The 23860-nt window shown below is 46.4% G+C and overlaps 1 protein-coding gene across 11 annotated transcripts in view; it reads left to right on the top strand.

The window, feature by feature from the left end:
• The window catches only part of REEP1 (receptor accessory protein 1), a 69445-nt gene that overhangs the window by 19298 nt on the left and 26287 nt on the right, over positions 1-23860 (top strand). For 8 of the 11 annotated variants that reach the window (XM_027691236.1, XM_027691240.1, XM_027691241.1 and 5 more), the window contains exons 2-6: positions 7700-7772; positions 10636-10712; positions 12523-12643; positions 14245-14358; positions 21194-21244. In XM_027691236.1, coding sequence (XP_027547037.1) covers positions 7700-7772; positions 10636-10712; positions 12523-12643; positions 14245-14358; positions 21194-21244 — 436 coding nt within the window. Of the gene's footprint in view, positions 1-7699; positions 7773-10635; positions 10713-12522; positions 12644-14244; positions 14365-21193; positions 21245-23860 lie in introns of all 11 variants that reach the window. The other 3 variants (XM_027691248.1, XM_027691239.1, XM_027691237.1) reach the window with 2 other exon arrangements.

Consider the following 23860-nt stretch of genomic DNA (forward strand, 5'->3'; position numbering starts at 1 on the left):
CAGCTTCTCTCCGTGGGTCTGGGCCCCACACCAGCCCTGCACACCCTCCACGCAGACCCGCTTTAAAACATTGCCTCGGTGACAGACACATTCCCCTCGTTCGTCAGTGCTCTGGGCTTGGCAGCCCCACTGAAGGCAGCGTGAAGTAGAACAGACCAGCTTAGTAAGCCTCTACCTGCGATGAATTTGCTTCCTAAAATAGCTACAGAGCCGTGGGGTATTTTTATAGCAGCTGCACAGGCCTTTTGTGTCCTGAAGGACTGTAAAGAAAACTTTGAAGCTTTGGCTTGTGTGTAAACTGATGCAGTTCTGCCCGAGTTTGAAGACAGCCTGGAACAGTAACCTTGGGAAGGGTTAAGTACCTGTCTAATCTTGACTGGGCTTTAAATGTGATACTTAAGGGTGTCAGTGTAAACATAACCCTGTGAGACCTCTCATTGCCGGTAGTTTTAGTGGGAATGTCAGATTTTAATAGGCATCACATGCATTATCATAATAAGCCCAATATTTTACAAGGTCTCTCCCTCAGTGGTAGTGTTATTTTAGCATTTCTGTCTTCTTCCTGTAACAAGAAGTGGGGGAAAAGGGAAAAGTGGGGACAAGTTTATCTTCTTTAGACCCATCTGAACATAGGATCTCAACGTGAGTAAACATAATAGTTCACAGAATCATCAAGGTTGGAAGAGACCTTCAAGATCATCTAGTCCACCTGTCAACCCAGCACTACCATAATCACCTCTAAACCATATCCCCAAGTGCCGTGTCCAGACACTGCTTGAAAACATCCAGAGATGGTAACTCTGCCACCTCCCTGAGAAACTTATTCCAGTGCCTGACCATTCTTTCAGTGAATTTTTTTTTCTAGTGTCCAATCTGAACCTCCCCTGGTACAACTTAAGGCCCTTTTCTATCATCCTTTCACTTGAGACATGGCAGGAGAGACCTTTCAGGTAGTTGAAGAGAGCAATGAGGTCCCCCCTGAGCCTTCTCTTCTCCAGACTGGACAACCCCAGTTCCCTCAGCCGCTCCTTATAGGACATGTATTCCAGGCTCTTCACCACCTTTGTTGTCCTTCCCTGGACATGCTCCAGCACCTAAATGTCCTTTTTTGAAGTGAGGGTCCCAAAACTGAACACAGGATTCAAGGTGTGGCCTCACCAGTGCTGAGTTCAGGGGAACAATCACTGCCCTGGTCCTGCTGGCCACACTATTGCTGATACAGGCCAAGATGCCTTGGCCTTCTTGGCCACCTGGCCACACACTGGCTTCATGTTCAGCTGGCTCTCAACCAATACCCACAGGTCCCTTTCTGCTGAGCAGCTTTCAAGACACTCTGCTCCCAGCCTGGAGCGCTGTATGGGGTTCTTGTGACCCAAGCGCAGTTGTGTGACAGCTCCAGGCTGGCCAAGGCCACTTCCTACACCCATCCCTGCTGCCACATTGCTTCACCTGTTTGTGCCTGGCCATCTTCCAGCTCCCATGTGAGGATGGGGAAAACAAAAAAGGGCAATATCAATTGGAGAGCAGTATGTGCTGCTTTGGGAAGATCAAGACTGCTTAAATTAGAAGCACCAAGGACAGCCCTTGACTTGCTATTTCTGCTGGAAGGACAGTTGGGGTCCCTGTGCCCTGCAGTTACAGCAGGAGGAGCGATTGGGTTTCTTCAGCCGTTAGGTTACATTAACCAAGATGAAGTTTCAGTTTGCTCCTTAGTAGTGTGGCTGGGAAGTCAGGGGTGGATCTGGATGGAAAGCAGAGAGTCTTTGTGTTAGACACCAAGTTCTCCTTGGCCTGCCTTGGCACTGTGGGTGTGCATGGTGCTTTGGAAGCGCTGATGAGGACAAGGACTGAGCAGGTCACCCACCAAGATGGTGCAGAGGAATGTTTCCTGAAGCAGAGGGATGTGCGGGGTGACTGTTTCAGTGGAGCTTTACACCTTGTTGATACCTGTGGAGTCAGTGCATGACTGGCTGAGTGACATGGGCACATCTGCTCAGTTGTGTTCAGGGACTGAACCAGCCCCACAAGGATATTTGATTCAAGCTGCCTGATGTGAGCCTGATCTGTCTCAGGGTGTTAGGAGCCAGCGCTTTCCTTGGGGGATATTTTTGTCACTGGTATTTTTAGAGGGTATTGGGATGTAGGTCTTGCATGGCCAGGTATCCACATCTCCTGGGGCCCAGGGTGGGGATGGTGTCAGCTGTCACCCTGAGGGAGAATAGGCAAGTTCCTGACTTCCCTGGAACCACCAACTTCCCTGGAGCCACCTTTCTTTTGCAAAATGACCACAAAGAAACTGCAGGAGCCACCTCCCAGGGAATATCAGCCCAGAACCTCCTCTGCAGCTGGTGCTTCCTCCACCTCAGTCCCTTCTTGAATATCAGGCCTTTGACCTGTCCAGGGGCTCACGTTAACCCTTTCCCTGACCATGTGCACTGCTTATTTTCACATCCCCAGCTGTTGGATTTAAACTGGGAACCTGTGGTGCAAAGACAGTGACTTTTATTTTTAGTCTGTGGCGCTGTGTGAACATTAATTAGGACTGATAATAAGGAACACAAACCTATTGGCACCCTTCTTGGTGGCTTCAGCAAGGAATCCTGGTGTGGTGACAGCTCAGCTGCTGCTCCATGCGTAAGAAGCTCGCCCTAGCCAGTGAACATGTTGAGGAAATAGGAAATATCTCAGTGATTCCCAACTGTGTCCATCCCAGGGAGCAGCAGTTTGCCATCTTGGTTGCTGTGTGCCAATGAAACGGAAACATTAGTTATTTATGGGCAAAATAAGGGCTGTCCTATTTGTGTTGGGGTAGTACAATGTTGTAAGTGTTTGGGCAGCCCAAACACCGCTGGTGGCATGGTAACCAGAGGAGCAAAACTTGGATGGCTTGAGATGCAGACGGCGCCGTGGTGGTATATTTGTAGCAGGTTACAAATACACAAACCCAGAAAATACCCCTGTGGTTAAAAATGCTCAAGGGAGTGGATGTGCAGGCGTTTCTGGAGGTAACCTGAGTCCTGGTGAGAATCACTGAGAGTCTTTCCGTTTATTTAAGTGGCTGCTTTATGGAATGATAGAGTTAATTTTGCAGATAAATAACTTTTCCTTGGGGAAAGCGGCATCACCAAATCATGAGAACTCATGGGGGCCCTCCCAGGCCAGGCTATGTGCTGGTCAGATCCCTGTGCCAGCAGATCTGGAGAAGGAATAGAAGGATATAATAGCCAGGGCTGGCTGTGGCTGTACTGGTAAGTGGAGACAGAAGGAGCTTTGGTGCTGGTGCAGCTGTTTCCCTGAAATATGACACAGTTTGCTAAAGAGGAACCAACAGTTCAATTGCTTTACTATTCCCCTGATAATCAGGAAACCCCACAACATGGTAAGCTTCATCCTCTCCTGTCTTATTTAGTGGTAAACTTGAATAATAAAACCCAAAACCAAACCACAAATCCTACGTAATGTAATTATATAAACAAATACAGTTAGTCTGTTCCACCATCTCCTGGTGGTAGAGGGGGTTTCTCAACTTCTTTTGACTTCATTGTCTTGACTGAGTTGAGCATCCCCTTACACTGCATCAGGAGAAGGAGAAAATAATTTCAGTTATTTGTTTATGTTGTAAAAAACAATTACAGCCCTACAAATACGAAGATCCTTCATATGGATCTTCCCCAGTGCTCTTCCAGACACTTTCCTTGCCCTTCTGCTTTCCCCTCCTGCCTCCACCATGTCCCTTTTGACAAGGAATGACCAGAAGCACATGTAACGATCCAGACTGGGGATTGCTGCTGCTGAGGTACCTAATAGGATTATAAGATTTTCAGCATTAATCCTTATCCTATTCTTTAGGCAGACTAACCTTTTACTTAGATTTTTTGCTTTCTGTTGCACAATTCTTTGACTCTTCAGTAATTTCTTTACAGCTGCTGTGTTGTCCTTTTTCAAGGCGATTGTAATTGGTGTAGACCTCCAGCATGGAGCAGTGTAAGGACTGTCAGGCTGCTGTGGTTATTTGTTTAGTGCTGCAAGTGAGCTTTTCCTACCTCACTGATGGATGTCACCACTTCCTTTGCCTTTCCCGTACCCTGAGGGTGTTTGCTTTAGCCCAGGCTGTAGAACATGTTTCTGTAGCTTGAAATGTGCCAATTACTACCTGGAGCTCTGGGAGGTTTGGTGATCAGGATATCTGCTTCTGCACAGAGGGTAAGGGGGCCAAGGCTTTCCCGGGTACATGGCTCATTCAAAGGAGCTTTGAAAGATGGAAGTGGGTGGGGAGTGGGTTGAATTCTGATTTCCTGAGGAAATGAGACTTAAGCAGTCTGTTTTTCCACTGCTGGTAATTTTGGGATCTGCAAAGCGATTGTGGCCAAAATAGATGGGTCAGAGAGGTCTCAAATATTAAGTTTCTACATTATTTCTGAGAATTAGCTGCTGGATAAGAGATTGTCTCATAGCAGTGTCCACCAGGAGGTGAAAGCTGCAGTGTTGACTCCATGGGTAGGTCCCTGCTTTGGCTGGCCAGGCAGTCAGTGCAAGTAACACCAGAGTCACAGCACGTGTGGGTCCCAGGGCAGCTGGCAGCTGTGGGAGGGAACTGAGGGCCTGTGCTACAATTTTGGGGATGTGTGAGGAAAGCTGAAGGTCCTGTGGTGTGGTTCAGAAAACACCAGGAGTGTTGCAGGAGATTATAGAGGTGAGGAGGAACTAGGGAATGATACGGTTGGAATTTTTATGGCTGGGCCTCTCAAACTGTGGGCTGTCAGGATAACTGCCAGGGAACAGCTTGTTTTGGAGGTGATGGGCTGATTTGCAGTGGGGGGAGAGGAGCACAGGAGCCTCCAGGGTGTGGGAGAAGACACACAAGGAACAGCAGAGGAAGAAGCTGGTGGCACTGCAATCATTAAAGAAGGGACTGAGGTGGGATGTGACAAAAGGCCAAACCAACAGCATTTAGGAACAGGCACAGAAAGTAAAGTTACTTCAGCTTGGTGGGCCAAAGGGGCGGGGAGAGGAGGGAGCAGGGTAGATGTTTAAACACTGGTTCATCCAGATGGGGTAGTATAGTGGTTTGAACCACACAAGGGAGGTAGAAAAGGTAGAAAAGAGACTTGGACAAGGAATGATTTCATGGGGTGGAGAGAGGGACAAAAGATCAGCCTTGGGTTTGTGTATAGCGTGCAGGAGTGATTTGGCAACAGTCTGAGCACAGGAATGAAGGAAGGCAGGAATCAACCATAACTTGAATTACACAGGAAACTTGGATGAGGGGGAAGCGAGAAGCATTGTCTTCAGCAGGGGAGAGGAACTGAGAGAAGAGATAGAGGATTGGTGTGTGTTTGAATTAAATCAATTGTACTCAACCCTGATCCAAAGCCAAGTGAAGACAGTAAGTTCAAGAGACTCTTTGAAATATCTCTTTGTGCAAGTATTTGTCTTCAAAACCTTGAATATGGTCTAGAGACATCTTTCATCTTCCATTTGTAGGGTGTGCCCAGAGGTTGTGATCCCAAGCCACATAGTAAGCCACAGCAGTGACAAGACTGGCTTCCAACATTCCTTAAAACAGTTTTCAGTCTGGTAAACCATAGCAGTAATAAATGTCCATATATGCACACAACACACCACAAGGCAAATCAATGAAACTCTCAATCTCCAGTTTAGGGAGAGCACATCACCTTCTTAACTGTCCCTTGCTCTGCATATGCAAAATTATTGCACGGTTTCCTTCCCTCACAGCATTTTTTTCTCAGGGGTTTTTTTCCTCTATTTTTATTGTCTGCAACTAATTCTTTTCTAGTGATGCTGTAAACTGTTTTTTTCTTCAGGATCCAGTGACTTTCTGTTGCCAGCACAAACTGAGGAAATGAATATCAATCATTCAGTGATTATTTGCAGGAAATAAAAGCGTGAGATAGCAGCCAGCCCAGGCCAAGAAGGAAGGACAGCATTGCGGTGCTCTTTATAAGGAGAGCCAAAAATATTATTCATGTGCTCAGCTGTTTTCTGAATATTGTGGAGCTTTCTTCCTTTTGTGACTCTACCTTCTCTGGATTAGGTCCTGCTACCATTGAACTTGGAGTATTTGTTATTAGCCTCAGTGAGAACAGGATCAGGCCATTGTCTGTGTGTTGTCTCTCTGTCCTTGCCTTAACCCCTGTTGCTGTTTGGTGAGATACTGCAAGGGACAAAACCACATTTGGTTTCCCAGATTGTCTCTGAGCGTTTTTGTCTGATCCTTGCAGATAGCACAGCCCCCTGTGGGTGGAATAGGTTCGGAGCTGGCTGTTTGCAGCAAAGCTTTTTGAAGCCAGTGTGAAGCCTCTGTAAAATATCGGATCCCCTCACTCAGTAGCTGCTTTTCTGAGGTCTTCATTGTGCTCCAGGTTTTGCTAAGCTATGCTACGGTGAGCATGATGAATAGCAGGCAAATTGCCTTCGGTCACTGCTTTGGAAATCAAGATGTGTGTTGGCTCACCCCATTCTTTCATAAATACCTTCTTGAGCTACGGGAAGTACCGTGGAACACCATATCCCAGAGTGTTAATTTTTAATGTGTTATGCACGTAATGGACTTGACTGTAATTGTGAGTCCCATGGCACACAGTCACTGCTGGCAGGAGGGAAAGGATGACTGCAGGTCCGTGTGGCTCCACAATTAGGGACTGAAACATTGATCATTTTCATTCCCAGCAGCAGTGGAAACAGTTGTAGGAATTTAAAGCAAAAGCTTTAGTGGAAAAATGGGTACCTGCAAGCCAATAAACGTCCCCCTGCAATCTATTAAATTTAGGCTTTGCAGCATCATCCTCCTGCACTGAATAAAACCGACTGAAACCTGGGCAGGGCAAAGTGGTTTTGACAAGCCTGTGCTTATGTCTGGAATAATCCAAGTGAATAAGCATGTAGGCAGTGATGCAGAGAGGAGTTAGTATAAAAAATTCTCGACCTTTTTTTCTCAGTAGTGCTATTTTTAACATACAGATCCTTATTTCTTTCTTACATGAAATCTTGAAGCTGACAGCATCCCTTTCAGACTTGCAAATGAAAGGAAACTGTCTGAAAGAACAGCAGAGCAGGGATTTTTAGGCCTGATCCTGTTGGTATATCTTGGTTGGCAGATTCTTCCTCCTTTGATGAGCCCAAATTGACTTTAGTGAACAGTGCAGGATTCTTCCCTTTATCAGGTTTAATGTAGGGTAAGGCCTCAGCATTCAAACCCTTGTGCCAGGAGAACTTGGATCCTTCTTTATTGTCTGCCAGCGTTTCAGAGTATTGAACAGAGGTGGAAGGGATTTTAGACAAATGATTCTCATTTTGCCCTGCCTCTGAAAGCAATACTCCTACACTGGTGTCACAGTAGGTTGTTTTGAAATCAGATTTTTAATTTCCTTTTTAAAGTGTGGTAGTCTTGGTTTGGTTGTTTTGTTTTGTGTGTAACTCATAAGGTATGACCTGTGGAGACCATTCTGAAAGGAAATTTAGCCTGAGTCCCTACTCTTCATTCATGTCACTGGCAATAGTTTCTCTGAATTCAGTGATGCAAAATCACTCCTGTACTGTACTTAGTGCACTCAAGCTTAAATCAAATCCTAACTCTTTTTACTAGTGCAAAAAACACATTTAAAACACAGGGGAAAAAATAGTTCTCTGTGACAGGAAATCAATGTAATCCATTTATTGTTTATTTGTTTTTTTCCAGGCTTATATTTGGCACACTTTACCCCGCATATTATTCTTACAAAGCCGTGAAATCAAAGGACATCAAAGAATATGTGAGTAATGAGGTTTGTGGCTGTGCTGTGGGTTTGTTTTCTAAGATTGCTCCTCACCACGTTGTGAAGGTGTTGCCCATGTTCTGGGAAATCTCATGAACCAGTACAAGGGGCAGACTGGCCTGAAGGTGAACTGGCTGATTGCTGGGCACAGATCTCAAATGAGGAGCCTTAGGTTTGAGCTTCTGGCTCCTCTGCTGAGTGGATGTGCTCCCTGACAAGTGTGTGCTGTTCCTCTGGTGGTGCGAGCTGAGCTATATACAGCCGACTTAAAAGGCGTTTGGCATCCAGAGCTTTGTGCATTCTCCTTTGTTTCTGAAGAGCAGCATAAATCAAAGCCTTTTCAAAAAGCCTTGAAGCTTTAACTGCTCATTCAAAACAAGGATCAGAGGAGGCAACTTGAAGCACATATGACTGAATCCTCAGACAGAAACATTCTGCCTTGCAGAGCGACCTATTTACAGGCAGGTCTGGCAGCTGGGTGTGCTCTCTTGTCCTTTTGCTGAGAAATCTTCCCTGGGCCCCGGTTTCTAAAGACATATTCGGGCCATCAGGGAAAGTGATGTGTGGAAGAATCGAAAGCACTTGCATGCTGTTGGGGTCCTGTAGGATTAGTAGTGCCCTTCACAACCTGAGCTCTGTTGACTTCATTGAACCCAGCTCAGCCTCCAGATCTTGACTCTTCAATCCTCTCAAGATCGCAGGGATGACAAGCCCATTTTCTCCTCTGGGTAACAGCATAGATGGTTATCCCATTAAGTCCTTAGTGCAGGCTCAAACTGGGACTCATTGTGGCTGCTCAGATTTTTTTTTTTTTAATCATTCTCCTCCTTCAGAAAATGATTTTGGATATTTTGAGGGTTGTAAGTGTTACAAAGCACAGCAGATACTTCAGGCAAAATATCCCTGCAGCCCTTGCACAGCTATGCTTCTCAGGGTCTGTACACTCTACTTGAAAACGCTGGAGACGTGCATGAACATCCCCAAGTAGTGTCTGCTACTGGTACTTAATGTTTCCACAGTCCCTTTCCAGAAAGTATTTTGCTGAAGGGTCCAATTCCTGTTGGAAATTCAGTTGCGAAAGCGGAATTCACATCAGACACATGAGGTCATGACCCAAGTGTGAGAACAGCTGATCTAAGACCTGGTCTGCACTTAACAATTGATTTTAGTTCAACGCACCAGTTGTGGCAGTATGTCCATTAGGGTTCAGTTAAAAAAAATAATAAATGAAGTAGTAATTTACACTGACAGTCAGAGCCTTCATTTATTAGTCAAAACTTATATCGCTTTAGGATATTTTGTTTTCTGCTTGGTAACAGTCGTTTTGATAAATGTTGTTTTAGGCTGATCCAAGGCCACCCACATCAGGTCTTGGTTTGTGTTTTAAAGTTTTGCTGGCAGTAATGTCTGAGAGAGCCGTGCTGGCACTGAGGCTCTGAGGAGTTGCAGTTATGTAAAAAGCCTGGCAGAAGCTGCCCTGGGAAGACAGTGCCCTCAGGCATTTGGCAATGCCATTATTGCTGTAACACTAAATATAAATATACATATAAATCCCAGGAGAGCAGTTATGTAGCTGAGTGACAGGTGCTCAGGGAATAATTCCAGTATCTACAGGGAGATGGAGAGAGACTACAGGTACTGTCCCCACTGTACTGGGGAGAAGATGGAGAAGCCGTTTCTGAGCTGGTGAGATCCAGATTTGTTGACACCTCCATCCTCCCTTCCCCAGAGCAACATCTGGGGTAGGTATCCTGCTTGTACTGCCTTCTTTCCAGCCTTCCCTTACTCTATTGCAATTATCACAGCCTTAGACAACACAGTCCAGTTCTTTAATTAATGGATTTTCATGGTTTTTGCTTCCTTAAGCTTTCCGACATTCCAGCAAAGCTGCTTGGGGAACTCTATTTTCAAATATACCTAATTAAAAGACAATTTTCACTTAAATTAACAACCTTTGTCATACTATCTCTTTCCAATCCCAAGAAGAACCAAAACTACATACATCAGAATAGTTGAACTGTGCTTCTGAATACCATTTAGTGCTCAGAGACAAAAATCCCCGGATTTTGGAATTCCTTGAGATACTACAGTTCACCTGACCAGGTCATGGTCCCCAGAGAGTCTCTCTGTTGCTGTCACCCCAAAGGACACCATCCAGGCATCAGACCCACAGTGGAATTTCCCTAGTTGAACACAGAGACAGCACAGCACAGCACATGCTCGCACTACCAGTGTGAGGTGAAACACTCTCACCTAAGCCCCAGGTGAGGGATTTGAGCTAATGCCCTTGCCCTTATCCTTGCCCTGTGGGATGGATGTGGATGGGAGCAGGCACAGCCACTCAAATGATGCACACTGGTTTAGAAATTGTAGTGAGTTGATTGTTCTCCTGAGCCCTGGATCATGGGATGTGCATTTGCCTCTTTACCTCTTCTGGGCTATAGATATAATGTAAGTAATTGCATTTTATCTTAATTGTAGTTTGGCCAACACCCTAAAAATAACATTTGCCATTAAGATGAGCCAAGTGAGACTTTTCATGCCCTGTGATAGGGCTGTGGTGCTCTGCTGGTCAGTGGAGCTTCTGTAAGGGCAGAGTCAGGCTGCTCTTCTTCTCCTCAGACCAGTCCTAAAAGCCACAGTCACTTTCCCAAGGGCTGTGGAAATCTGATATGGGTTATGTGCTGAAGTGAAGGAAACTCTGGCACCTTCAAGTCCACAATGATTGCTAAATACACAAGGGAGGGCGGGGGGGGGTGGGTAAGTATTTCTATGAGAGTTATTTTGTGCACTTGTACCTCTAAGAGATAGTTTGAGGCCTTTGGAGAAAAATGAACCAGCTACTGTTTTTGTTTCGCAGGTCAAATGGATGATGTACTGGATCATATTCGCGCTCTTCACAACAGCAGAGACCTTCACAGATATCTTTCTTTGCTGGTGAGCACCAAAGGGGGAAGGATCTTTGGCATGAGACAGAAAGAAAATGGAAATGTTTACAAGGGGGGGAAAAAAGGACACAAAAGTGCACTGACTCCTGAACACAGGGTTAGCAGCTTCAGGTGCATAGAGGTGTTCTGACTGGAGGAGCCACGCTTCCTTTCCCAGTGCTGTCATAGGAAAAACAAGAAGTGGAAGTGCTCAGTGATATCTCATTAGTGAGAAATCATTACAGGAGTCTCAGTCCCTTCCTGTCAGAGAAAGGCACAGCTGATTGCCCCGTTGGATGCTTGCAGAGGTCATCACATAAACAACAGTGGCTTTAGCTACAGGCATAGTTCTGGACTTGCCTGGCTGTATCCTACAGTAAATACGCAGACTATGGGGGTCAGGCACAAACAGCCCTGCAGCACAGGTTTTTTTAGGTTGCTGTTCCTGGGATGTTTTGCCATTCCTGGTTAGGCTGGGTTTACGGTTTGATGGAGGACAGTTAACAATCCATACTGATGTGGGCTTTCTGGTGCCAGTGAAAGGATTCCTGGTCATCTGTCAAGATGAGAGCACATAAATGCCCAGTTATCAGATTCAGTTCCTTAAATTTGGATGCTGAAGTTTGGAAGTGTTTGTTGCTTGGTTGCTCTTTTTAGCAAGGCCTTTCTAGTGGAAACCAGTGAGATCAATTAGACTTCAGGATAAAAATTTAACTGCAGAGCATGGCCCCACTTACAGGCTGTTTCTGCATGCCTGCAGTGAGTCTTCCAGACAAAGGGAACAGGGGCTACTTGGCAATATGTCAGATCTGTTGAAAAGGAGATAAAAGACATTATTGTCTATCTAATTTGCATGCAGATCTACCTCCCCTGTGTTCATCTGGAACTTTGGTTTTTGGAGGATGTATTATGTGGGTCTCTCGGGAGTTGTGACAGAGGGCTTGTCCAGCCTGTGAAATCAAGTGTGCTGTAGAGATCCTCAGTGAGGTGGAAGGCCAACCTGGCACATCCATGCTCAGAGTGGAGCATCACAGAGGCCCATTGGATCAGACCTGGCTGGCTCGGTGACAGCACTGTGTAGCACAGCAGGAACCTGTCTGGGTCCAGCTGGGCTGGGCCACTGCCATCACAGGTCTCTGTGCTGCTCTTGCTGGTCCGTGCCTACAAAGGGTAACAATTGTTCATCACACCGCTGGCAGCAACCTGCCTGCCCACATGAGGATACTGCTGGCTGGCCAGTCTTGAGCTCTGGGCTTTGACCTCCAGAGAAGAGTCTGGAGAGTTTAATCTCAGGGTGTCCCTGACTTGTTGTGACAGCTAAAGCATGACCTGTTGTCAGTTAGTGTCCTCTGTATTTTGCAGTACTACCTAAAAGTCGGTGTGGATCTGCACAACAAAGGTTCTTGTAGTTCAGTTTCAGTCAGATAAGTGTTATCTCAAAAGCAGAAAGGCAGAGAGGTGAAATGTGCCTAAATATATCAGTGAAATATTGATTTGCTGGTTTGGTCTTTGCTCCCTCACAATGACTGGGGATACTATGAAGGCAACACCAGTGCTTTTTGCGTGTAGAAAGCTTCTCTTATCACACCTAGAGTCTCTTCCAGACCATTAAATAATGGTCCTGATAACCAAGTAAAGATTCACCCACATGCTTAGTTGAGATGTGTGCAAAGGTGAGTGAATGTGTTCTGGTCTTTGGAGTCTTTGGTAAGCAAAAGCTGCCCTGAGCTAGACTGGCCAGTCCTTTCCTATGCTGAGCATCTCTAATTAAGGGCAGTGGTTAAATTGGGAGTGGACAGTAACAGCTCCTTTTCTTCCAGGTTTCCATTCTACTATGAACTCAAAATAGCTTTTGTAGCTTGGCTGCTGTCTCCGTACACAAAAGGCTCCAGCCTCCTCTACAGGAAATTTGTCCATCCAACACTGTCTTCAAAAGAAAAGGTAATCACAGGTGCCTTGGTCCTCTCTGGGTGGAGCAGATCTACAGTGTGTTTACTCCAGTCTGTGTATCACTCATTTTCCTGGAAGACTGAGAGTTGCCGATTCTCTTCCTTCATCATTTGATCACCTCCTTTTGGTTGGTGTTTTTGTTTTTCGTGGTTGTTGTGTTTTTAAATCCTGGCATCATTTCAGTGCACTCACATGTATTAACTCATCTTTGTGCACTTGAAGTTGGGAGGGAGGGGGATAAAAATACCTCCTGAGCTGCTTTGCATGTACTGGCTGAATATAGCTGGAGAACTTATGTTGTGGCTGGATATGACAAATAGAGAAACAGGGTCTGGCAGCCAGGACTCCTCAACTTTGTTCCCAACTCTGCCTAAAACATTGTGCAGCAATGAGACAAACAGCCCAGGCAGTCTAAAATGGGCTTAGCAAACACATACCTGGCTAGGAGACATAATATGGTGAAGTAAGGCATGTAGTATCTTGAGGTCCTGGGTTAAAAAATGTCTTCCTCAAATTAATGATGCTAATTATGGGAGGGGGACGTTACAGCTTGGATCATTTGCCTGCCTAGGAGATTCCTGTGGCTGTGAATGGGGCATTGTCAGGCAGATCCATTTGGCTTATGTGAATACATGGTCTAAGTATAACTATTGGTCACATATCAACATGCAAATTACTGAGTTTCCTACATTGGCAACTTTGGAAATGAAAGCTCTGTTTAGGCACAGGCAATGCATGAACAGTTGTATCTCAGTTCTATCCAAGAAGGACAGTGGGGGTCAGTCCCCTGTCTCTCTGCTTCCTGTGAACTTCTGCTTACTCTTCTCACAAGTAGTCTCATGCATTTTGGGTTACCACCTCTTATCTACTGGGAATAGGAAGAGAATCACTGAGCAGCCAACAACTCCTCACAGCCCCCAGTCCCCACTAACCCAGCAGTCCAGCAGCTGAGTACTGAAGTCATTGTCATCATTATCATCCAGACCCCTGTGTCTCGAGAGAGGGAGAGGAAAGGAACTTCTATGACCGTTTCACTGTATAATGAGCAGCATCAAAGTCCAGAAGCTCTGGGCCTACCAATTCCATGGGCATCTGAAAGTGGGCACTGCAGTGATTGCAGAGATGTCTTGGATACTTCTGAGACTACCAGTCCTGGACACAGGGCAATACAGCTTCAGCTGCCCAGAGCCATCATATGATTATTTTTAACTCTGGGGCAATCCAATTTGTCTTTAGAGTCCATAGTTTTCAAGTAGCTCGTGGTCCATGCTGCCCAGGTGGATCTCTTGCTTCTAGGACTTGGTGGTGGTGGTTGCACTGTGCAAGTTTATCACAATTTTGGGTCCCAAGTTTCCATTCACAGAATAAAGAGTTCCCAAAGCCTGCAGTGGGAGTTACTGTTCCCCTGCAAACCTTTCCTCTTTGCAAACACTGGCCGTGAACTTCTCTCCAGCCATGGTGGAGGAGATGGAGGGTATCTACCCCTCCCTAAAAGATGACCTGGCTCTGCCAAGAGCATGAGGCTGGGAGCATAGTCTGAACTTGCCCTTCTTGTGCTTATTATTTGTTTGTTTTGCTGTCTGCTGTGACAGGAGATCGATGACTGCCTCATCCAGGCAAAGGACCGGAGCTACGATGCCCTTGTGCACTTCGGGAAGCGGGGGCTGAACGTCGCGGCCACGGCAGCCGTCATGGCAGCTTCAAAGGTAAAGGTGCGGGCCAGGATGGTGACTCCTTAACATCTCATCTGCATCCACTGCCCACAGCAGCCACAGCGTGGAGGGGGAGAGGTGGTGGGCGTAGGGATCCTCTCACTGGTTTTGTATAGTGACCTATAATTTGTGTGTAATTCTGAAGTTCGTGAAGGCTAAAAGTTCACCTGCAAGGCTTACACACGCAGCATACCTGGTGTATAATTGTCTGCAGACGTGTTTGTGTAAGAGTGAATGGGAAGTGGCATTAGTTGCTTTTGGGGAACAGGTAGATATTGTGTGTGGTCACATCTGAAGGGCTGTAATCTGTATTCTGTTCCTGGCTTAGAGCCAAACCCAGAAAATAGCTGTCATCTCTTGCTTGTTTGCTTGCATAAAATCTGCCAGGACTCAAAAACTGCATTTTGTGGTCCTGCCCTCTGGCCGTGGGCTGTCATGGCTTGGGGTCGATGTGCACAGTGACTGTATCCTTGTTTTTGGGGGTGAGACTTGTATAAAAGACATGGCTACAACGTCTGTTGCAAAAGGATGGTAGAAACATATGGGCAAGGTGGGTGCTGGTGTTAGGAACAGTGTGAGAATGGGAGTTGAAGGAAATTATTTTGCTCTGCCAAGTGCTTTTCATATCACCTCAGGCACATCATTTCAGTATGTCTTGGCCTTTCCTTCTGCAAAAATGCATAATACATCCTTAGGAGGCCAAATACCATGAAGTCTATAAAGCCTGTTGAATGCAAGGTATTATAGAAGTGGGGAGCCCAGGGGGTATGCCAGGTTCATGTGGGATCACAAGCCAAAACCAAAAATTACCTCCCTTTTCACTGCCAAGCATCGTGCAGACTGTGGTTGTCAGGCTTGGTACAGTTTTTCTCCTGAACTGTTGTTCTTCAGTGAACTGGCTCTGCTGACCCAGGGACTGCTAGATAACCCAAACCCGGACTGAAACCTGGGATAAGCATGGAGCTAAGGCAGAGCTGTGTATCGTATGCCCAATAAAACCACATTTGTGTGATGCCTCCGTGGCACTTAACACTTTTGCTGCTGCCATGGAAGCCTGAAGAAGGCTGGACATAAATAGGCTCTGGGAATGCCTGTTTTGCAGCACTGCCTTTGCTCTGAGCCCCTTCCTACAAGGTGCTGCAGACTCTCTGTGCTAGAGCTGTTTTTAGGACACAGTGAGAAACTATATGTGAATCCCAGTGGAATTCTGGCTCCTGTTTGGGTAGCTCCTGAATATGAGAAGCTCAACAGTAACCCAAACCCACAGCACCAACCTGTTCCTCCAGCAGGACTGCAACAGTGTTTTCATCAGCTGTGGAACTGGAATGAACAGTCAGCATCACAGTTTTTCTTCCCACTGTTCTGCTTTTCTGGTGTTTTTCTTAAGAATCTCCCTGCCCTGAAATGTGGCTCCCATGGCAAGGGGGAAAAGGGGGAAGAGTCTCCATGGTATAAGGAAGCTGTTGTCTTGCATGAGTTGATGAAGCTCCCCATTCAGTGGTGGAAGAAAGCAACCCTGTGACTCGTGTGGCATTGTTATATTGCACATCTGCCAGCCCAACTGGAGGGAAAACTGTTAAGACACTGAAACCTGTAAATGGACCAGAAGAGTCTTTCCTGCACACTATTTTGAGGAGGGGGAAATGATATGTTAATAAGACTGAGAGGTTGTTATTGAATAGATTGATTGACTTCTACACCAAAGCAAGGAGTGTTCATGTATTTCCTTCAGCCTTGACATTTAAATTACTTTTGAGTGTCTGAGGGAAAATAGGACTCCTTGCTTCCTTCGCTGCTTCAGCTTGTGGCCTCCAACAAGTTGCTGGTTTCTGTGTGCCTCAGGGTGCAGACCCAACAGAGAGGGTGAGCCAATCTGACAACTTTCCTCCTCAAAAATGGAGTAGTGCTCCTGCTCCCAGTGTGCACCAGCACTTTGAACCTCCTCAGATTATCTCAAGTATGTCTCAAGTGCCTGAGCCAGCATAAGGGAAGGGATGGAGCTGCGTTGTGAGGAGTATGGCCACAGGAAAGGAAAGCAAGATCATCCCTTCCTGGCCGTGGGAAGCAAACGGATTAACTGTGCTGCTCATGGAACTACACCCTTGATACATTTACACTCTTCACGGTGTGATGGTCAGGAATGGTTAAAGCAGCTTCTGTCCCTTGCCTTTCTCAGACAGTATGTGCTGTCTTTCTGTCAGGGAGAACTGACTGGTGTGAGTTACAGCCTGATGTGTTGCAGTACAGAAGTGCTGAGCTGGGGTTCCTCAGGTATGCAGGATGTGATTGGGCAGGCGTGGACATGTCTCCACGTAGCTGTCCCTGCTGCTGTGGAGGGAGCTGTTTCCTGGAGAGGAGTGATACAACAGGCATGGGTGGGAACAGTTTCTGTTGCCCTGGTTTTCAGCTGCTGTCAAATATATGTCAACACCCTTACTTGCTCACTTGAGGAGATGTAACAGAGCCAGATCGTCCTGCGTGAGAGAAGTTTAAGTGACTAATTATCTGGAAAACACTTTGAGCAGGCAGATGCCAGACCAGACTGCAGTGCTGTCCTTAGGGGGAAGTTTCCATGGAGGGAGGAAATAGAATACTATTTCTAAGGCTTATCGTGACTTTCCCAGTGCCAAGGTTTAAGGGTATCCACCTACTCTGTGGTGTGTTGAGTGTAGATGGGAAAGTGAGTCCTTCATTTGGGTTCAGCCTTTAAAGGATTGTGTTAAAACTGGAACCTCTAGAGATGACCATCTATTCAGAAGCACTGAGCTCCTGCAGCTCCCATGGAAAACATGGCTTTTACCAGCAAGTGAATGTGAGGATTATTTCCTGCTTCACTTGGATTAATGTATGAGGAAAAGATGCTTTTGTATGCAGAAATGGATTCAGACTTTGCAAATCAGCATCTTCTAGTGGCAAAACACAGTGAGCTTCTGGACTGAAGGGGTACTCTGTACAAACCTATTTTCAGTAAATTTGCTTAAATCTAAAGGCTCCTGTGCCTGGAGATGAGTCTCCCACTGTGCATAGCCCTGTCCTCTCCTTTCTGTCTGAGCTGTTGTAACTTATCCTCTTGTGCTCCCACAGGATCCATCATAATCTTTTGTCCTTCATGATAAGATCTTTGGGCAAGGCCCATCTCGTCATTCTTTTTGTCTGTTATATTTTTTTAATCCATTCTGTTTATCTGTCATTTTTATTCATGCAGCACAATGCGTCTGGCTCTCTGATTACCACTTGTGTGTGACATGCTGCCACTTAGATATTTACTGCAGGCTAAGGTGCTGCAAGCTGTGCACAGCCACACCTTCTGTATCTCTGATCCCCTGGCCCTTTCCCTTTTCTATCTTAAATAGCCTGTGGTTTTAGTTAGCCAACTGCAGGCTTGTCCTTCCCCCTCCCCCTGCTCCCTTCCCCAGCTCTGTTTTGTTTTGAAGCCACAGTTGTGCTAATGCTGGCACAAACCTCTGCCAGTTCGTTTTACAGGCTGAGGAGCTGCCAGTGTCCCAAGCACCCCGAGCCTGCCCGGCTGGCTCACTTGGGGGCTTTCTCTCTCTCCAGAGAGTCTATTTTTGATGCTCACTAAGCAGACAGAGCACTGGATATCTGGTCTTATAACCCCTGCTAGGGGCTCAGCAGAGATCTTTTCCCTGCCCCCAACAGCTCATGTCCCCACCAAGGAGCATAATCTCATTTGGGGCTCTAATCCTGTCCTCATCGCCTGGTGATTCTATCACATGTGGTGACTTCAAGTGGGTCAGTCCTAAGTGGTGGGATTAGATGACCAGGCAGTAAATCCTGCTGCTCTTTTTTGTATTTTCAATTATTTCCAGCTAGTTCAGCCATTCCCACTCCCAAAGGGCCCTGGGCACTGGCTGCCACCATCTTTCCAGCTCACCTCTAGGGAGGAGAGAAGCAGGAAAGGATCCTTCTTTTGGGCCACAGTGGAAAAGGAGCAGCAGCAAGCTGTTACAGCCCAAGTAGTGAGGCAGATACAAGGCCCTGGCCAGGCAGTGGATCCATCACATGGATCCTGGGCATAAGTGGGATTTTTCACTGGCACCAGTAAGGTTTCAATGTAAGCAGCTGGGACGTGTCCACAGCAAGGAGAGGTGCTGATGCCTTGGTAGGAGCACCAGCCTTCTCCAACACACTTGTATGTACTCCCTTGCAGCCACCATGCTCCCAGCACTTCCTTGTCCTCCACCTGTCACCCTGAGCCTCCTACAACCTGCTGCCTTCCCTGCCCCCAGTCCCCAACTCTTCTATCCCTGCTTGCTTTCCCTGCCCAACCCTGACATTGCCTACTCTGTCTCTACAACCCATCCATCACCAGTTTTACACCCTCCCCCAGCTCTCTGACCCTCTCCTTCAAGCTCCTGGGACTCCAAGATCCTGTTTGAATGTATCCTTATTCCCCACCCTGAACAAACCAATACTGCCAGTCAGGCCAGTGTGTTTCCCCACCCTGCTTCCAACCACTTAACTGCCCCCAAATTGCAACCCCAACTCTGCTTTTCAAAGGTCCACAAAAAACATCCCACTGCCAACAGATCAGTGTAACCCAGGGGTTTCTGGCAATGTTCCGTCCTCTGCCTTTCTCCTGCCCTTCTGTGGGCAGGGCAGGGACTGCTGCAGAGCAGCTGGTGCTGTGGCCCGTTGCGTGCGCCCTGTGCGCAGGGGAGTGGGACACAGCGTGGCGCTGGCAGTGGGTGCAGTGCCTTGGCAGGAGACGATAAATGAGGTGGAGGGAGCAGACACGCATGACTGGTGTCAGTGAAAAGCCCATTTGTGCCTAATAAGTCTGAGAAACAGTCCAGGAGCCTTTCATGCGTGGGGAAATATGGCTTGCGGTGCTGCCGGAGCCAGCAGTCACTCCGGGTATCGTTAAAAGGAGCAGGCACGCGGACAGGCGGGAGGGGTTCCCTGAGTGCATCCTCCTCCTTAGCTAATGCTCCAGAGTGCAGCCTCAGCACTTCACAAACCACCTGTCTGGGTCGGCATGTCACTCCTATTTCCACTTTTGGGCCTCATCTTCCCCTGGAGGGGTTGCAGCTCCACTGCTGTAGGGGCCCAAGAAATTTATCATGAAGCTTCCCAGTGTATTTGCTGGTTTTTTTAAACCAGGGCACTGGAAGGGAAATACTGGTGATGATTTAAGTTTTTTTCTTCTGTGGACTTTTAATTAATTTCTAGTATCTGGTTGGTGTAGCCAGTGCAACTGCCTGAAAGTCAGTATTTAGATCCCTAATTTTCCATGGGAATTGAGACTTTTTTACTGTGGGAGTTTGGAGCAAAAACTTGGGTGGGAGACACACGCTGGCTTTTGTGGCATGGCAGTGGAGAACTGCACTTCTACTTGAATTGGGAAAGAGGGAGGCAGGGGGTGGGGAGCATCCTTTCCTTTAAGATGCTGGATAAAGCCTCTTTGTAATGATTAGATCCAACTGCTTAGAGGGAGAGTGTTCCTGTGCTTACTGAACACATGGGAGCACAGTTCTGACCAGTGTACTTAGTACTGTGTCTGTGATGATCACACCATGTGCCCCAGTCAGTAACATGGCCAAGAGCTGCACAAGTCAGGAGTGATTTAGAGTTCGCAGTTTGAGAAGCCTTTGGGGACACATTAGTGTTATCTCAGATGGGCTGAGCTTGTTGCTTTTGAAAGCAGCTTCCTTTAAAGGATTTCCATTTGGGATCCAAAATCAAAGATCTCATGGCTGGGCTATGTTGCACCATTAAGGAGGAACTACAAATGGTAGTGTGCCACTGATCACAGTATATAGTGAAGTATTCTTGTCAGGGTGTGATGTATCTTTCATTCTGAAGTCTTTAAGAATCTGTTTTTCACAGACTTATAAAATCCCAGTGCTGTTGGAGCTACAAACCAGGTTGCTGTTTCCAGTTTCCCTTTCTTGTTGGCTCATTGGTTGGTGCCTCAGAGAAGCAGACAGCAGTCAGTGAATGCACAGGACAGCAGAACCAAACAATAAATTTGTACAGAGAGACCAGGCTGGGAGAAACAATAACAAACAGTTCCCAGGAGAGGAAATGAACCGCACAAACAAAAAGGGTGGATGAAAATAAGTTTCCACCATGAACATTAACGTCAGCTGGTTTCCCTTTGAGTCTCTAATACTGTCTGGCATCTCCAAACCAGGTAGTTGTTCCAGACTAGGCACGGCACGCAAGCCCTGGCCATGAATAAGGATATTGCTTGTAGGATATTTGTGTTCATATGGTGGCAGAAGCAGTTTCCTCCTTCACTCAGGCCTTGTGCTCCGACTGTAAAGCTGATGGTTTTGCTCGGGGCCTGCCTGCAGCCAGACACGATAAAGCTTCTGTGTGCAAACTTCTGCTCACTGCCACGAGTAATTCCCCAGTGTTACCCTACTGCTCGGGAGACCTGTCAGTCACCAGGGCTAAAATGACTGCCATGTATCCCTCAGCTAATCCTTGTCTAAATTAGTCATTAGGCCAGACACTTGGGGTTTCTCCAGTGGGAAGCATCAGTCAAGCACAAGGAGTGGAGTGGCAGCCCATTGTGTTTATAATCCACTTTACTCTAAACATACTTAGTGGGTAACACCTTGTCAGCCGGGGTTAGGGAGTGGTTTCTCCATCTCTGTGGGAAAGCTAAGGAAGGGAGAACCTGTGTTCAGAGGTGTAGTCCACAGGTGGGTGTCCCTGCATTTTATGTGTATGTGAATCCCTGCACATGGTGCCCAGTGTCATGCTGATGTCTCACCTTGATTACTTATGCTTCAAATAGATCTTATTCTCAAAGCTTTTATGTGTGTTGCCACAATGGCTCTCTTTTTTCCCTTGCTAGGTCTCTCAGCTACTTCATTTACCCTTCTATTTGGACCAGAAAAAAGGGCAGGTAATCTGCTGAGTGCTTACACTAACCCCTAACTAATGTCTACTCCCCGTTAGACTAGTTTGAACTGTTTTCAGCTGAGGTTGATCTGAGGCCACGTGCTGTCTCCTCCCTTCCAGTGGGTAGATCCTGCGTGCTGAGCTTTAAAAGCCTGTCCTTGATCTTATCAGCAAAATGCCTTCTAAGTCCTCTGCTGGCAATCAGAGAGAGTCCAGCAGCCAGGCAGGGAAAACACATCTAATTCAGATGGTTGCTGCTGCTGCATTGGCCAAGCTGCTGTGTTTGCTGTTGTGTTCTCACTAATGGATGAAGGGAGCCTGTCTCCCACTGCTCTGATCCCTATGAGGGTGGTTGGGGTTGCAGTGGAACTTGTGAGGCCAGGATCTCTTACAGGTCTGGTTGGGGCAGTCCTACTGACATCCTGGGAACATGAACTACACCTTGTAGTGGACATTGGCAGGACGGAGGCTGTAACATGCATGCAGACATGTCTGCTAGTGTGGAAGAGAACTACTAACCACAGCTGCAGCAAAAACAGAGGAGAACATTAACAGGTTTAGTATTGTGCTGGAAGTGTGCTGAGCGTGACTTAGTGTTCCCTAGTGTTCCCTTGCTTGTCCATTAACTTCTGATCCTAAGATGCAAAAGGCCAGGAGGTGCCATCCTGCATTAACAGTGATTGTATTAAAAGCTTCTCTTTTGTGACTTGGCAGCTTTTGGTTCCTGATTTGTTTCAATTCAACATGCTGTGTCATAGTTTCCACAGCTGCAAAATGGCATTTGTAGATATTAGAGGTGTTTTGAAGCCTAAATAATGTGTACAGAATTCTTTCATATTTCCAGGCTGAAGGACTGATAAAATCTAAACACTGTTATATGTTTATATTTAGATTATATTTAGTGGGACTGTTATATAAATGGCAGATTTTTAAAGTATGTGCTAAAATTAATTTGCTTTAGCTTTAGCTACCTATGTATGTGGAGTATCTATAACGAATAATTCCATTGGATGTAAACACAGTTTTTCCTATACTCCTAAATGCATCTCCCTCTAAAAAGCTTTGCTTCATGTATGAATGCAGAGAGTAACAACAGAGAGGTAATGAAATTAAGGCAATTCCAACTCTTTTTGATGGAGGACCTTTTACAGTGCCTGTCACTATGCAGTGTCAGTTGTTTGAAAGGATCAAGATTTCTGGTCCAGGCAAATACAGTTTACATCAGTGTTTGTGCTCTGGGCCCACAGAACTTAATGTTTGTTTCTGGAGATGATGATGATGATGTCTACAACGTGTAGAGGAAGGCAGTGTTCAGGTTGCTGGCTTTGGAAGCTCAGTGTTCTGTCCTACTCTTTTAAACCAAAAGGAGAGAACGTGCTAGATTTGGGTAAGGAAGGAATGTCTATACTACAGCTGTCATTTTGACTAAAGCAGGCAGATGTACCTAATTTAGTTTTAGATTAATTACTCTGGTACATGGATGGGAGCTTTAACTTCCCTTAGAATCACAGATGAACTTCTGCAGCTCAGATGCCCATGTCTTGATGGGCAATGCCCCAATACCACTGGTGGTGTTATGCATCTAAATAAGGTTGATACCAAGTGATAGCAGTGACTGGGGAGTGATATTACCGTGTCCTTTTTAGTATTTGTCTTTTATCCTGTCCACTAGCACCGAGCTCTGGCCCTGAGAAAAAGAGCACTGTCCCTGTATGGACCTTGTGAGGTTGGTAGATCCTGGGGGAAGAAGAGGCAAAGGAAGCCTGAAGAGCTCTGCTTTCAGTTTGAGCTGTATCTTCACTTATGGGGTGAACATCCCTATGGGCAAGAAGTTCAGATGAATTTGGAAGGGAACAGGAAACCTCTTCCGACTTGTGGTCACCAGAGCCTCATGATCTAGCAAACTCACTGTCTACAAAATCAAAAGTGCCGTGGGGACAGTCCTAGGAGAAGCTGGGTGAGGTAGAAGTTGAGTCTAGGCAGGGAGTCTTGTGCTCTGGGAGATGATAGCTGGGTCTTCCAGCACCTCATCATGCTTGTGTCCTCTAAAGTCCCCAAAACACAGGTCCCACACTGCCAGCACAGTCATCCTGACAGGGTGGTTGGTGTTCAGTGAGGGGAGAGAGAGAGGTGGTGTCATCCATAGTCCCACAGCCCTCACAGTCCCCATTTTCAAAGGCTGTATAATAAGATTTTGCTGTTTTGCTGTTGACACAGCTACTGTCATGATATTGCTGCTGTCACACTCTCTGGAACAAACCTAGCCTGGATCTGTGTGGACATGCTGCAAACATGACTGTGGCCTGCAGCCTAGGCATAGCTTCAGGACCTGGATCCTCTCTCTGTGCAGACACACTGTACTGAAATTCCTGGGATATCTCTCATGTTTGTAGCAGTTGGAAGAACATTGGTATGATCACGGCCAAGACAGTAAACAAAAATCCCCCAAACAGCTGCTCTTCATCTTCCACGTAATTGTTTTAATGAAACACGGCCCGAGACGTGTGCTGTGCTAAATCTGTGCTGTTCTGAAATAAAGCTATTAAGTTGTTTTTTTCTTTTGCTAACAAATGATAAGTCTTATCGTGGAATAATAAGTGTTACAGTTGGATAAAGTCTT

This window comes from Neopelma chrysocephalum, unplaced genomic scaffold (assembly GCF_003984885.1).
Source record: "Neopelma chrysocephalum unplaced genomic scaffold, ASM398488v2 Primary Assembly neopelma1_83, whole genome shotgun sequence".
NCBI lineage: Eukaryota > Metazoa > Chordata > Aves > Passeriformes > Pipridae > Neopelma > Neopelma chrysocephalum.